This window comes from Camelina sativa, chromosome 13, assembly GCF_000633955.1.
Source record: "Camelina sativa cultivar DH55 chromosome 13, Cs, whole genome shotgun sequence".
Taxonomy (NCBI): Eukaryota; Viridiplantae; Streptophyta; class Magnoliopsida; order Brassicales; family Brassicaceae; genus Camelina; species Camelina sativa.
Window position 1 is genome coordinate 672,363 of NC_025697.1, and position 12,881 is coordinate 685,243.

The window sequence follows — 12,881 nt, forward strand, 5'->3', positions numbered from 1 at the left end:
TACTTAAGAGCATTACTTAAGAATCGAAGGGCCATGTTAAGCTAGAGAAATCATTACTATTCAAGTACGTATAAGGAAGGCGAATTAAGCGAGATTCTAATCCTAATTAAGAATAAACGAGAGAATATAGAGAACTTTTGATTTTATCCGAAGTCATAATAACTAGGCAAAAACAGACATTGTTCAAAAAAAACTAACCAAAAAACACCACAAAATAGGCTCCATTAAAAAAGCCGTACATAAAAAGTCTTTAAGCGATCAAATGTAAAAGATAGAGAGATAAAGAGAGAGAGGTCAAAGTCCAAAAGATTAGTCGACCTCCTCGATCTTAGGGCCAGCACCGCCTGAAGCAGGAGGAGCATCATCGTCCATTCCAGCGGCACCTGGACCACCGGCTTCACCACCAGCTCCTTGGTACATCTTGGCGATGATTGGGTTGCAGATGCTCTCCAACTCCTTCATCTTGTCTTCGAACTCATCTGCTTCAGCCAACTGGTTACCCTCGAGCCACTGAATCGCCTGCTCAATAGAGTCCTCGATCTTCTTCTTGTCGGCTGCGGGGAGCTTCTCACCGATCTTCTCATCCTGGATTGTGTTCCTCATGTTGTAAGCGTAGTTCTCAAGTGCATTCTTTGCCTCGACCTTCTTCTTGTGTTCCTCGTCCTCAGACTTGTACTTCTCTGCCTCTTGAACCATCTTCTCGATCTCATCCTTGGAGAGACGACCCTTGTCGTTGGTGATGGTGATCTTGTTCTTCTGTCCGGTGGTCTTGTCCTCAGCAGATACGTTGAGGATACCATTGGCATCGATGTCAAAGCAGACAGTGATCTGAGGGACACCACGAGGAGCAGGTGGGATTCCGGAGAGCTCGAATTTACCGAGAAGGTTGTTGTCCTTGGTTCTGGCTCTCTCACCTTCGTACACCTGGATCAACACACCGGGCTGGTTGTCAGAGTAGGTGGAGAAGACCTGCTCCTTCTTGGTTGGGATGGTTGTGTTTCTTGGGATCAAAGTGGTCATGACACCTCCGGCAGTTTCCAAACCAAGGGAGAGAGGAGTGACATCGAGCAACAGAAGATCTTGGACCTTCTCGTTACCTTCACCGCTGAGAATAGCTCCCTGGACGGCAGCACCGTAGGCAACAGCCTCATCGGGGTTGATAGACTTGCAAAGCTCTTTGCCGTTGAAGAAGTCCTGAAGCAATTGCTGAACCTTAGGGATACGGGTGGAACCACCAACAAGGACAACATCGTGAACAGTGCTCTTGTCCATCTTAGCATCACGTAGACACTTCTCAACTGGCTCCATACACTTCCTAAATAAATCCATGTTGAGCTCCTCAAATCTAGCACGGGTGATGGTGGAGTAGAAGTCAATTCCCTCGTAGAGAGAGTCGATCTCGATGGTGGTCTGAGCAGTGGAGGAAAGAGTCCTCTTCGCTCTCTCACATGAGGTTCTCAACCTCCTAAGAGCTCTTGGGTTACCGGTGATGTCCTTCTTGCTCTTCCTCTTGAACTCTTGAACGAAGTGGTTCACCATTCTGTTGTCAAAATCTTCTCCACCAAGATGGGTGTCACCAGCTGTTGCCTTGACCTCAAAGATACCTTCTTCAATGGTAAGAAGGGAGACATCAAAAGTACCACCACCAAGATCGAATATAAGAACGTTCTTCTCTCCAACGCTGGTAGCCTTCTTGTCAAGACCGTAGGCAATAGCTGCAGCTGTGGGCTCGTTGATGATTCTCATAACGTTCAAACCGGCAATAACTCCAGCATCCTTTGTAGCTTGACGCTGAGAGTCGTTGAAGTAGGCAGGAACTGTGACAACGGCGTTCTTGATAGAGACACCAAGGTAGGCCTCAGCAATCTCACGCATCTTAATGAGAACCATGGAAGAGATCTCCTCAGCAGCGAACTCCTTCTCTTCACCCTTGTAGTTGACGTAGATCATTGGCTTGTCGGCGGGTCCGGCCTGGATCTTGAATGGCCACAATTTCATGTCACTCTGGACAGAGCTGTCACTGAAACGACGACCGATCAATCTCTTGGCATCTGCAAAATCACAATAAAACAAACAAATTAAGTATACAGACTAATCAGTAAACAAAGCAATATAGATCTGAAACATAATCACTAAGCAATGAATAAAGATCTAACAACCCTAACAAATCCAAAAAGATAATAGCTATTAATAGTAATAAAACAAAACTTGTCGAGCTCAACGAACAAAATATACCTAGAGTAATTAATAAAAGATCTACTGATGAAACCCTAAATCCAGCATAGAAGATTATATTCCAGATCTCACTACAAAACAAGTATATATCTAACTAACACAAGACTACGATGAAGAGATCTAGATTTGAAGAATCAGAGAGACCAAAGAAAACGAGATACGTACCAAAAACGGTGTTAACAGGGTTCATGGCGACCTGGTTCTTAGCGGCATCACCGATCAACCTCTCGGAGTCGGTGAAAGCTACGTAAGATGGAGTGGTTCTGTTTCCTTGATCATTAGCAATGATCTCAACACGGTCGTGTTGCCATACTCCGACGCAAGAGTAAGTAGTACCGAGATCGATACCGATTGCTGGACCTTCACCTTTACCCGACATTTTTTAAAAAAATCGGAAAACTACAGGAGATCTAAGAACAGAGACTGCGAATAAAAAGAATAGAGAACGAAGAAGACGATAGAGCGGCTAGGGTTTATTTTTAGTAAGAAACAAAGGGAGAAGCTATTTGTTTATATAGAGCCTTGGGTTGAGACTCGAGTTTGATCCGACGGTCAAGAATTGGTTATTGAGAGTTAAGATCTAAGGTGCCAGGCTGTTTTAAAAGTTTCGAGAATGTTCGATGGCTGTGAGGTAAAACCCTAATTTGTACACGTTGGCAATTTTTTTAGTATTTTGATTGGTTTGTGAGGTACCTTGAGAGCAAGTTGTGTGGGAGCTTATCTTCTCTCTCATCCACGTGCAGGTTCGTTTATACATTGATCTTCCTAAATATGCGGATCATATTTTTTCCTTATTTGAACATGTTAATTACAGGAGTTCGGTGCGATATTTCCTTATCTTTTGCTAACATCATTTTCCTTTTCTTTTTCTTTACCAAAAAAAAAAATAAAAAAGCTTCATTGTTATATTTTTAAATATGTTAATATTCCAAAATCAATATTTTCTAGTATCCCGAATATATTTTACACTTTATCTTTTTAATGTGTGTAAAAAGCAATAATATACTAATTATATTTTTAATGGGAGCGTAATTTAAATTTCACAAAGAATTTGGTAAAACATAATCTGATTGAGTTATATAAATGATCCGAGATTGAACCGCTTTTATGGTTAACAATGGGACGAATGTAATGGGCGGTTTTCAAACGACATATGTAATGGACGGTTCAAATAGGCATTGGTGTGGCTTTACTTCAAGCCAGCACTTCTCTTCTTCAAGCCAGTTCATGGGACAATCATCCAATCCCTGGTTCTTTGTTTTCTGAACAAAACTCTCGATAGCTCTGAGTTTTGTTACAGTAGACGAGAACCCTCTTATGCCACACTACAACAGGCTTTGCTTTAGGGTTCTTTCTCAAAGAAGACTCCCAAAAGGCACCAAAACTTATCCTAAAGTTCTAACTTACAAGGAGCCACATCCAATTGGTTACAACCAGAAAGCGTTCAAGGCTAATTTGAAGAGGTAAAATCTCAACCAACTCTCTACCAAGACTACAAAAAGAGAGAGCTATAGAAGTAACTATTTAACAAGACACTGAAGCATGAACATTCACCTAACAAGGAGCATGGAGACGCAAAGAAGTTTAGAACGAACATTCTTTCAACATGTACCCTAGGGTGGTGCACTAATAGATCGATGCAATAGACAATAAGTATCACAACAAAGGGTTTCAAACAACCTAATTATGAGAGTTAAAGGATGAAATGCGTATGTACTCAACATAATCGCAGGTAATCCTTCAGTGAGCATAGACTGTATAAACATCGTAAATGTGGATGCACATTAAGCTAGCGTGAAACAAGTTAAACCTGTAGTAAACCATTGATTATATGGAGAAGCTCATTTTAGCTTTGTAGCTTTAACAAATTACAAAGCTAATTAAGTCTGTTTTCTCAAATACCCGATTTTAAGAACCAGTCAAGACTGTGACACAAGAAAATCAAGCCAGAGAGACGACCTAAACCAATTGAGAAAACCGTGAGTATATGATATTCACTCGTGTATGCTCTAAACACAAAGGTTGCATACCAAAAACTTGCATGATGGAGCACTAGGGAAAAATTAGTCTTTTAACTCTTATAGCAATCAAAAACCACATTGTCGAGATACATTGATTACTCATCTAGAGGTAAAACATCAAGCCCTATGGAATGATAAGGACAACATGTTGATTCTGGTCACATTTCTAAGTGTTTTGTAGAAGAAACCAACAAAAGATGAAACCTCAAAATATCATTCGAATTTTGGTTCGGCCACCACGAAATGGTATGCAATGACCATTATGAAGATGAAAATCCCCAGAAAATTGGCAAAGAAGCCTAGGTCTTGATCGTCAAACATCTGTAACACCAACCACATCAATTTAAAATATATGAGAGAAGCCATTGGTAATCAGAAATCACCAACACTTTTTAACATTCTATTTTATCTTCAAGACTACCAAATAGCTCACAATAATTAGGGTCATATAGCAGAATATATCCACAACACAAGATCGAGATTGAGCATTTTAAAAAACTTGATTGATCCGTTTTCGACAACACGAGATCGAGAATTCAAAATACAGTCATGAGAAAGGATCTGAATTATCAAAGACATCAACAATGGAACACCCCCAAAAAAAAAAAAAAGAGTGTCATCAGATCTCTCTACACTACGTCAAGCCTAAGATCCACAAAAATTCACGACAATCCCTATTTGAGGACAAGACCACAAAAACCAAAGTAAATCTCTGAATATTTTACCTTCGAGAGCGCAAACAACAGACTTGCTTCTTCGATTCTTCTCTTTCTCACTCTCGGACTCTACCAAGCAGATCGAAGAAGACTATCTGATTTAGATGGATGGAGGTTGACTCAAGACGTAGTCGTTTGGTACGATAACCAAACGCCGTCGTTTTATATCTTTCTTAGGGGAAAAAAAAGAAAAAAGAAAGTGTGGCTGCTGGGATTCGAGCCCAGGTCTCCACGGCCACAACGTGGAATTCTTACCACTAAACTACAGCCACTTTGTTGTCATATTACCAACTAAAATACTATTTATTGAGTAGTTAAAATTGTTTCGTCTTCATCTTTTCTTCTTCATCACTGTGTAATATACTTTAGCAATGGCTGGGAAATAGTTTCATATCCCCAGATTAAAACCTTCAGCAAATTCTCTCCCTTTCAAAATCACACAAGTTCCCTAATCGATCTGAACAAATTCTTTTATCAATAATCATCCCAGATCGAACTTCAGATTCTGGGGTTTTTCATCTTTTGTCAAAAAAAAAGTCAAATCCTTTGAGGGGGTTTTAGGATTATTGCTCTGCGTTACAAAATGTCTACAGGTGTTTGCGGTAAACGGGTCGGGTATGATGATTACTTCGGCTCTTCATCTTCCCCGACCAATAAGAGATCCAAATGGTCGACCTTTGGATCGCCGATCCGTTCTTATGAAACCGGCTCTGGATCCGACGACCCGGTTGCATCTTTGATCCATATGTTCCCTACCATGGATCCTGAGGTTCGTTTAATATAAGCGTGATAAAGTTTCCATTTTTTAGCCGATGAATAAATTGCTCTTTTCGTTTACTTAAAGTTCATCTTCCATGAAAAAGGTGTATTGTGCTGATTGGTGTGTACAGTGTTGAAACAAGTGTTCCTTTCATGAAATGAACTAGGTGACAGTTTTGTGTATCCATTTGAGGCATTGATTGGTTTGTCTTCAACTATCAAAGCTAATGGATTGTAGAGGCACTTGATGCAACATTAGTCAATGTTACTGTGTGCTATATGGAATGTGAGAAAGATGTTCTTGGACTTTGTTTCTTATGTAGTCTTTATTTATGGTGGGATTTTGAATTAGTTTGTCAGAGAGGTTCTGAGCAACAAGAACAATGTGTTTGAAGAGGCAAAAGAAAGTTTAAGCTCAATTTCCTTCAATGGCAATTTGGATAGAACAGACGCTAGTAGCTCCTTTGATGGTTCTGGGGGAAGTTGGAGGGATGAGGATATGGTTGACGGAGCTAAATGGGTCGATAGACTTGTATCCGAGATGTCAAAGGCGAAAAACATTGATGATATGAGGCAACGTGTTGTGGTGATCTTAGAAGCTGTAGAGAGAGTCATTAAGCATAACACCAATGCCTCAAAGAAGGTATAAAACTTTATTATGTATGACATTTGATAATGCTCAGTTTTTTCTAGGGCTTAGATGATAATAGAATAGAGCTCTCATTCTTCTGCAGCTTGAATATGCGTCATTAAAGGAAACTCTACAGAGTTTGATCAATGATAACCAAATCTTGAAACGGGCCATTGCGAGTCAACACCAGCGTAGCTCTGAAAACGAAGAGAAGGCCAAAGAAGTACATCATTTGAAAGGCGTGGTGGGGCAATACCAAGAACAGGTTCATAAGCTAGAGGTAACTATCGAACTATCAATCTTGTCGATCAATCAATCAATTAACAGTTAAACTGATTTTATTCTTTGTTTTCGTATGTGAAAATCAATGATCAGCTAAGCAACTACGCCTTGAAACTCCATCTTCAAAGGTCACAACAACAGCAACAAAGTTCTTTCTCAGGGAATCTGCCTCCAGACGTTTACTGAAACCAAAATGACTGTTTACTACATATATAAGCATAACTGTAACAGGGACGACTCATGAATCTTCTCTATCCGGTTCAGAAGTTTTCCAAGTCTTTTGAGTATATTTGTCTTCTTCTGAAACTGTATGTGAGAGTACGTATACGCTGGAGAATCTATCTCTAATTTTATGTTTACATTTGCCTAGTGTTTCTACTTTTGTGTGTTGACCAAACTTTGAGTTTGACATTGTTTTCCTGCATAAGAGAGTAGGGTAGTACAAATTTCTAAAAATAAACCTGAGAATCTAAAAACCAGAAAACAGTAACAAGATACACACAGTAAAGTAAACATTAAACCTAACCGGGAATCTAAACCGGATAAAGCAATTTTTCCCGCCAAAGCAATTTTTCCAGCCCCATTGTTCTAAATAGTGAAAACCCTAAAAAATATAATCTCGAGGTCCCCGAATCTTCCTCATAGGGCTCAGTGAGAAGAGTATCAAGCTCCATGGCTGAGCATCGGGAACCAAATCTCGACGACAATGGTTCGAAGTCGTATTTCCAGAAAAGGGTGAGTCAGCTTTTTTTTTACTTCATCTCCTCTTTCTTGTGTGTTTGATATTCAATCAGTGTACTCTTCGTTTTTTATGTATTCATCTGGGGTTTATGTAAAAATAGGTTGTACTGAGAGATTGGTGGTTGATAAAATGCCCAAAGGAATTCCAAGGCAAACGATTTGGTGTTGCCGGAATCGAAGATTTCGTCGAGTAAGACACATCCCGACCTTTTTTTCTGGGTTTCATTGTTTACTGAAAATTTCGATTTTTGTTTTCTGAAATTTCGATTTTTTTGCCTTAAATAGGAAACGAGCAAAGCGTGTGCTTACATCTTCTCCAATCATCAAAGCTTTAGATGTTTTCACGCTCTTAGCATCTGATGGAATCTATATCACTCTCCGAGGTTTTCTTAACAAGGAACGCGTTGTTCAAAATGGGTTTACCCCTGAGGTAATCTAATTGGTTTGCTTTTTACTTGTTGTGTAACTTGAGCTTTTAAGAGAAAGTAGAACACATATATGTTTTTGACTGACTTTGATTTGTTCTTGGGATTAGATTTCCCGTGAATTCATCTTCGGGTTTCCTCCTTGTTGGGAACAAATTTGTAACAATTGCTTTGGAGGAGGAGTCTCCTTAGGCACTGATACCAATACCGTCTCTTCGACAGTTGCTAAAGGTTAGGAGTTGAAAGAACATATCTTTATGTGTGTCTGTTTTTTTTTTCTGATAAATTACTTAATAGCTCTCATGTGGTTTGTTTTGCAGCTTCTTATCCTATTTTATCTCCATGTAATAACAAGAAAGAGAATTTAGAGGAGGATAGTCCAGCTGAGGGAAGAGATGAAAGCAATGTGGCTGACACGATTGCAGCTGAGATTACTACTAATACTGAAGATGGTTCTAGACCAAGTTATAAAATTACTGCAAGGAGAAAGTCCCTTCATCTGCAAACAAGATTTGGTGGTGAATCGAGTGAAGTCCACAATACTACTACTGATGGAGATCATGGTGGTGAAGGTTTGGATGAGGCTAAGAGCGGAAATGTAGAAAATGATACTTGTGAGGCTATCGATAAAGGAGTGGTATCGCCAGCTGATGGATCTGGTAGAAACCATACTGGTGCAGATAATGCTGATAAAGTAACAAGTACGGTTACTACTGCAGTATCACTGACTTCAGAACAGCAAAAAGGTGAACTTAGAGATGGATGCGAGGTTTTCAATAATGAAGACGGTGAAAGGAAACTCGATGAGAGTATACTCCAGAATCTGACTACTAATGATGGAGATCATGGTAGTGAAGGTTTGGATAAGGCTAAGAGCGGTGATGTAGATAAAGATGAATTTGAGGCTATCAATAATGGAGTGATATTGCCAGCGGATGGATGTGGTAGAAAGCGTACCGATGCAGATAATGTGGATAAAGTAACAAGTACAAGTACTAATGGAGAACCACTGACTTCAGAAGAGCTAAACGGTGAACTTAAGGTAACAACGGCATCTCCACATTCCCTGTTTAAAGACTTCGATAAGAGTAGCAAACCTGGAAGGAAAGGAATTTCGAAGAAAAGTCGCAAGACCCTCAAAAAAACCGGCAATGTAGTGGAACCTAGTCATTGTTCTGAGACCAAAGTCAAAAGTGCAACGAAGAAAAGGAAACCCCAGAATCCGACTACGAATGATAAAGATCGTGGTAAGGAAGGTTTGAAAAATGTTAAGAGCGATGACGTAGAAAGAGATGAATGTGTGGGTATCAATGATGAAGTGATAGATGGATGTGGTAGAAGGCATTCTGGTACAGATAGCGTTGGAAAACTAACAAGTAAGAATGCTACTAAAGAATCACTGACTTCAGAACAGCGAAAAGGTAGAGAGAAGGAAACAAAGACCACTCTGCTTTCAAAAGACTTGAATAGCAAGCCTGGAAAGAAAGGAAGTTCAAAGAAAAGTGAAAAGACGCCTAAAAGAGACTTGCAAGCAGCTGAGGAAAACTTGTCATGTGAAAGTGAAGAAAACTTGTCATGGGGAAACACAAAGAGGAAGATTGACTTTGATGTCGAGGTAACTATTTCCTCTTTTGTCACATTTCACATTCTGGGAATCATCAGTTCAAATATAAAATATAATGATACCTTGTAACCAATAATTCTATGATATTCATGTTGTTGGTTGATGGTAGTTGATGCTCTTGTTGTTATGTAATTCAAAGGTAACACCGGATAACAAAGTGAAGAAGCAGAAGACCAGTGTGGTGTCTACTGATTCATTGGGACAGAAACGGTCCAGATCAGGTTAATAGAGAGTAGAACTTCTTCACTTCCAAAGGGATCTGTCAAAAGCATTTAGTTGAAGACGTTTTTGTTTAATATTTTTGCAGGAAGGGTGTTTATGTCATCACTAGAATATTGGCGCAACCAAATTCCTGTTTATGATATGGTTTGTGATTTGATTCTTGAACACTACATTAAGTCATTAACCATGGAAACAGACACTTAACATTGTCTGGTTTTGCAGGATCGGAGACTTATCGAAGTAAAGGGTGGTCATGAAACTAACCCAACTCCATCAAAAGGTTCGTTCTTTAAAGCTGTTTTTGATGAACTGGGGTAGGGCTTTACCATAATACAATTTTTTTGTCTGTCTTCTTATTTATAGGAAAAGGATCTTATCGTCGAAAGCCAAGAAGTTGAAAATCAAACTTATCTCAAACTTCGGTAACTACTAATTAGGTTGTGGTCTCTCGTCTCTGAGTGACTGAGTCTGACCCTGTTATTTTTTGGTTGGTCGTAAAAGCTCTCTCAGGATTTGTAGCGTTGTAATATATATATATAGATATATGTTTTATTTTGGTTGGTCGTAATAGCTCTCTCAGGATTTGTAGCTTTGTAATATATATTTATGTTTTATTGATATCGCGTTCCACTAATATCTTAGATTGACAAAGTAAACTTTTAGTAGATCTCATTTGCTTTGATATGATTACAAAATCTGAAAAACTACAACTTAATTCCAATGCCTTGATATGATTACAGCAGAATCTTAATAAAATTTTGCGGAAGAGAGAGATGATGTGATATTCATCTTCATTTTCACACCACTCCACACTACATTTTTCATTGTTCCAACAAAAATCTCACAGGTTGCGCCAAAAAAAAAATACCAACAACCAAACCATTTGAATTTCGTAGCTAAGCCGAACATAGAACTGTTAAATTCGCCAAATGTACAAGTCGAGGGGAAAAGAATATGGCACCGTTTCTGTCTCACGCAATTTCAATTTCATTCATATGCACTTAAATCCGACTGTCTGAAAAACTAAGACCATTATATAAACAGACACCTTACCTCCAAAGAAAACGGTAGATAATTATTTGAAATTACGGTGCTCTGCCACCAGAACTTTCTCAGCTTCATCATCTGCTTAAACACTAGCAAGAGACCAGTAGATGGATATGTTTTGAATAAACACTTTAGAAGAGTTTGAGTTCCACGGTACACACAATGCTGTTTCTCTAACCCCAACTGCAAAAGCTAAAAAGCTCACAAATAGAAAGAAGAAAAAAAAAATAGCTAATCAATGGTGTCAGACCCATTGACATCAATCTAAAGATCATACTAATACAAAAGCATATCGTGCACTAACGGAAGGAATACATGTAGACATGCAATAGACTTTTGCTCCCCTTTTTTAACTTGTTTCCATAGCCTCTTTGTGGTACTTGTCCAACTCAGCATCAAGATCCTCTGCAGATACATTTTCATCACGTACTCTTCCATTGCCACGACCACCACGTCCTCTAGCTCCCCTACCACCTCGGAAATTACCTCCGCCAAAACCACCACGGGGCCGTCCCACAAAACCCCCTCTTCCTCTTCCTCTGTTTCATTCATATCCAATATATTAAATAGGGGAAAGGGTTCATATAATCAACGTATCAGAATACACTTAGCTGTCTCCAGTCTAACCAAAGTATAAAAATAAGCAAATGATATCAGGAAGTTTCCCTATAAGACATCATATTTAACCAAGCAATTAGTAAACTGGAAACAGCACAAACCTAAAGTTTCCACTGAAGTTCCCATTGAAATTGCCATTAAAGTTCTCATTAAAGTTCCCAAGAATTCCGTTAGTAGGAAAAGGAATCTGAGCTGGAGCAAGCATTGGAGGAAGAGTGGGAGCTGAAAGATTAGTTCCAACAATCTCAACCTTCATCAGTTTCCCATCCAATTGAACATTGTTGTAACGCTTGACAGCTGCCAAGGCATCACCACGCCTAGAAAAAACAACTTCAGCAGTACCCTGAAAGAAAGTACAGTTTTTTTTTCAATTGATCAGGACAAAGCCAATTGGTCCTAAACCCCTAAAAAGCAGAAAGAAAGCTAATTTATCAAAGTACCTTCGATCTTCCACTCCTATCATAGTGAATCCCATACCGCTTAAGGTCACCAACCTCTGAGAAAAGCTCCTACAAACAAACACAAGTCTAAATTAGAAAAGGGCTCAAGTATCGTATCTGCTCCAAACAAACACACTAAAGGCTCAGTTGTTTAAGGCTGAATCTATTGTAATCAACATAACGAATTCGAAAAATTGAAGACAGACCTTGATATCCTCATTGGAGACACCATAGTCTAAGTTGGAAATGTAGAGCTTAGTTCCAGTCTCGAATGAGGAGCCACCAACGATAGGAGCAGCTTGATGCCCAAAAGCCGCCGCCACACTCGCATCCGTAGCGAACACATCGTTTTGCCACATGGCGTCTTGAGCTTGTTGTTGTATCGTCGGCTGTTTTGTTCGTCAAAGAAGAAACGAAAACAGATCTCAACTTTTTTTTTGAATTTTTTGAAGAAAAAAAAAACCCTAATTTGAATTCTCTGATTCTGGAAGGAAGAAGGTAAAGGGGAGATATAAAATCAATGGCTGACCCTTGAATACGGCGCCGTTCTGTTTCCTACGCGGTTAGCAAACCGACGAGACGGACCGGAATTGGAACCGGAGCCGCCGTTGAATCCTCCGCGAGCACCGCTACTATTACCACCAACGCCTCCTCGGCCACGAGATCCAGTAGGTTTTCGATTAGATTTGATGATGTCATCGAGTGACATATCCAAGCCACCTGACATCTTCGCCGGATCTTTTTCTTCTGGTTCCGATTTAGAGATTAGCAGCTAGGGTTTTGCTGCAGTGAGAGAGAGAGATGTAAACACCGCTCAGAGAGACAGAGAGAGAGAGAGCGAAAAAAAATTGTTATAATACCTTCTCGCTTGAATTTCAATAAAGGCCTCGAAAGTTTAGTAAATATTATTTTGTTTTGCTATATTCCTTTTCTTGCAAAACAGACCCTTGAATTCTTAATGGGCCAATCGTAATCATATAATTCTATATCTACGGCCTCAATTATGGGCCAAATTAAAAGTCCATTAATTTTGTTAATGGTAACACTACAACAACAACCGATAAATATAAGAGACCTTGTCTTGAGTGTTGCCATTAAAGCAGTCAGTTTTAGGGGGGGG

At 39.5% G+C, this 12,881-nt stretch overlaps 5 protein-coding genes and 1 non-coding gene across 7 annotated transcripts in view; 2 read left to right on the forward strand and 4 right to left on the reverse strand.

The window, feature by feature from the left end:
* Window positions 1-2,663, reverse strand: part of LOC104734259 (probable mediator of RNA polymerase II transcription subunit 37e) — a 3,912-nt gene extending 1,249 nt beyond the window's left edge. Inside the window, exons 1-2 of one of the 2 annotated variants that reach the window (XM_010453792.2) lie at window positions 2,401-2,663; window positions 694-2,051 (exon numbers count right to left, since the gene is read on the reverse strand). In XM_010453792.2, the coding sequence (XP_010452094.1) occupies window positions 694-2,051; window positions 2,401-2,614 (1,572 nt within the window). In that variant the 5' untranslated portion in view covers window positions 2,615-2,663. Of the gene's footprint in view, window positions 1-125; window positions 2,052-2,400 lie in introns of those variants that run through there. The other variant, XM_010453791.2, reaches the window with a different exon arrangement.
* Window positions 4,289-4,577, reverse strand: LOC104734260 (dolichyl-diphosphooligosaccharide--protein glycosyltransferase subunit 4B). Its single transcript, XM_010453793.1, has one exon. It carries the CDS (start codon window positions 4,575-4,577, stop codon window positions 4,470-4,472), a length of 108 nt encoding a protein of 35 aa, XP_010452095.1. The 3' UTR covers window positions 4,289-4,469.
* Window positions 5,173-5,244, reverse strand: TRNAH-GUG. The gene has a single exon. It is a non-coding gene; the product is annotated as a tRNA-His (tRNA).
* Window positions 5,339-7,024, forward strand: LOC104734261. Its single transcript, XM_010453794.2, has 4 exons — window positions 5,339-5,741; window positions 6,084-6,374; window positions 6,466-6,642; window positions 6,738-7,024. Exons 1-4 carry the CDS (start codon window positions 5,556-5,558, stop codon window positions 6,828-6,830), a joined length of 747 nt encoding a protein of 248 aa, XP_010452096.1. The 5' UTR covers window positions 5,339-5,555; the 3' UTR covers window positions 6,831-7,024.
* Window positions 7,266-10,312, forward strand: LOC104734262 (protein starmaker-like). The gene is made up of 9 exons (XM_010453795.2): window positions 7,266-7,379; window positions 7,487-7,575; window positions 7,671-7,815; window positions 7,921-8,041; window positions 8,131-9,425; window positions 9,574-9,655; window positions 9,742-9,800; window positions 9,879-9,936; window positions 10,020-10,312. Exons 1-9 carry the CDS (start codon window positions 7,317-7,319, stop codon window positions 10,052-10,054), a joined length of 1,947 nt encoding a protein of 648 aa, XP_010452097.1. The 5' UTR covers window positions 7,266-7,316; the 3' UTR covers window positions 10,055-10,312.
* LOC104734263 (THO complex subunit 4B) lies at window positions 10,808-12,635 on the reverse strand. Its single transcript, XM_010453796.2, has 5 exons — window positions 12,291-12,635; window positions 11,968-12,150; window positions 11,762-11,830; window positions 11,423-11,664; window positions 10,808-11,242 (listed from the first exon to the last, which is right to left on the reverse strand). Exons 1-5 carry the CDS (start codon window positions 12,486-12,488, stop codon window positions 11,053-11,055), a joined length of 882 nt encoding a protein of 293 aa, XP_010452098.1. The 5' UTR covers window positions 12,489-12,635; the 3' UTR covers window positions 10,808-11,052.

Bases quoted from the DNA above. Each gene is read 5' to 3' on its own strand.
- LOC104734260 (XM_010453793.1), bottom strand. From the start codon at position 4,577: ATGTTTGACGATCAAGACCTAGGCTTCTTTGCCAATTTTCTGGGGATT.
- LOC104734261 (XM_010453794.2), top strand. From the start codon at position 5,556: ATGTCTACAGGTGTTTGCGGTAAACGGGTCGGGTATGATGATTACTTC. The intron at 5,742-6,083 runs GTTCGTTTAATA...ATTTTGAATTAG, and splicing joins TCCCTACCATGGATCCTGAG to TTTGTCAGAGAGGTTCTGAG. The intron at 6,643-6,737 runs GTAACTATCGAA...ATCAATGATCAG, and splicing joins AACAGGTTCATAAGCTAGAG to CTAAGCAACTACGCCTTGAA.
- LOC104734262 (XM_010453795.2), top strand. From the start codon at position 7,317: ATGGCTGAGCATCGGGAACCAAATCTCGACGACAATGGTTCGAAGTCG. The intron at 7,380-7,486 runs GTGAGTCAGCTT...ATGTAAAAATAG, and splicing joins AGTCGTATTTCCAGAAAAGG to GTTGTACTGAGAGATTGGTG. The intron at 8,042-8,130 runs GTTAGGAGTTGA...TTTGTTTTGCAG, and splicing joins CTCTTCGACAGTTGCTAAAG to CTTCTTATCCTATTTTATCT.
- LOC104734263 (XM_010453796.2), bottom strand. From the start codon at position 12,488: ATGTCAGGTGGCTTGGATATGTCACTCGATGACATCATCAAATCTAAT. The intron at 12,151-12,290 runs GTCAGCCATTGA...CGAACAAAACAG, and splicing joins GAACGGCGCCGTATTCAAGG to CCGACGATACAACAACAAGC. The intron at 11,665-11,761 runs GTACTTTGATAA...ACTTTCTTTCAG, and splicing joins ATAGGAGTGGAAGATCGAAG to GGTACTGCTGAAGTTGTTTT.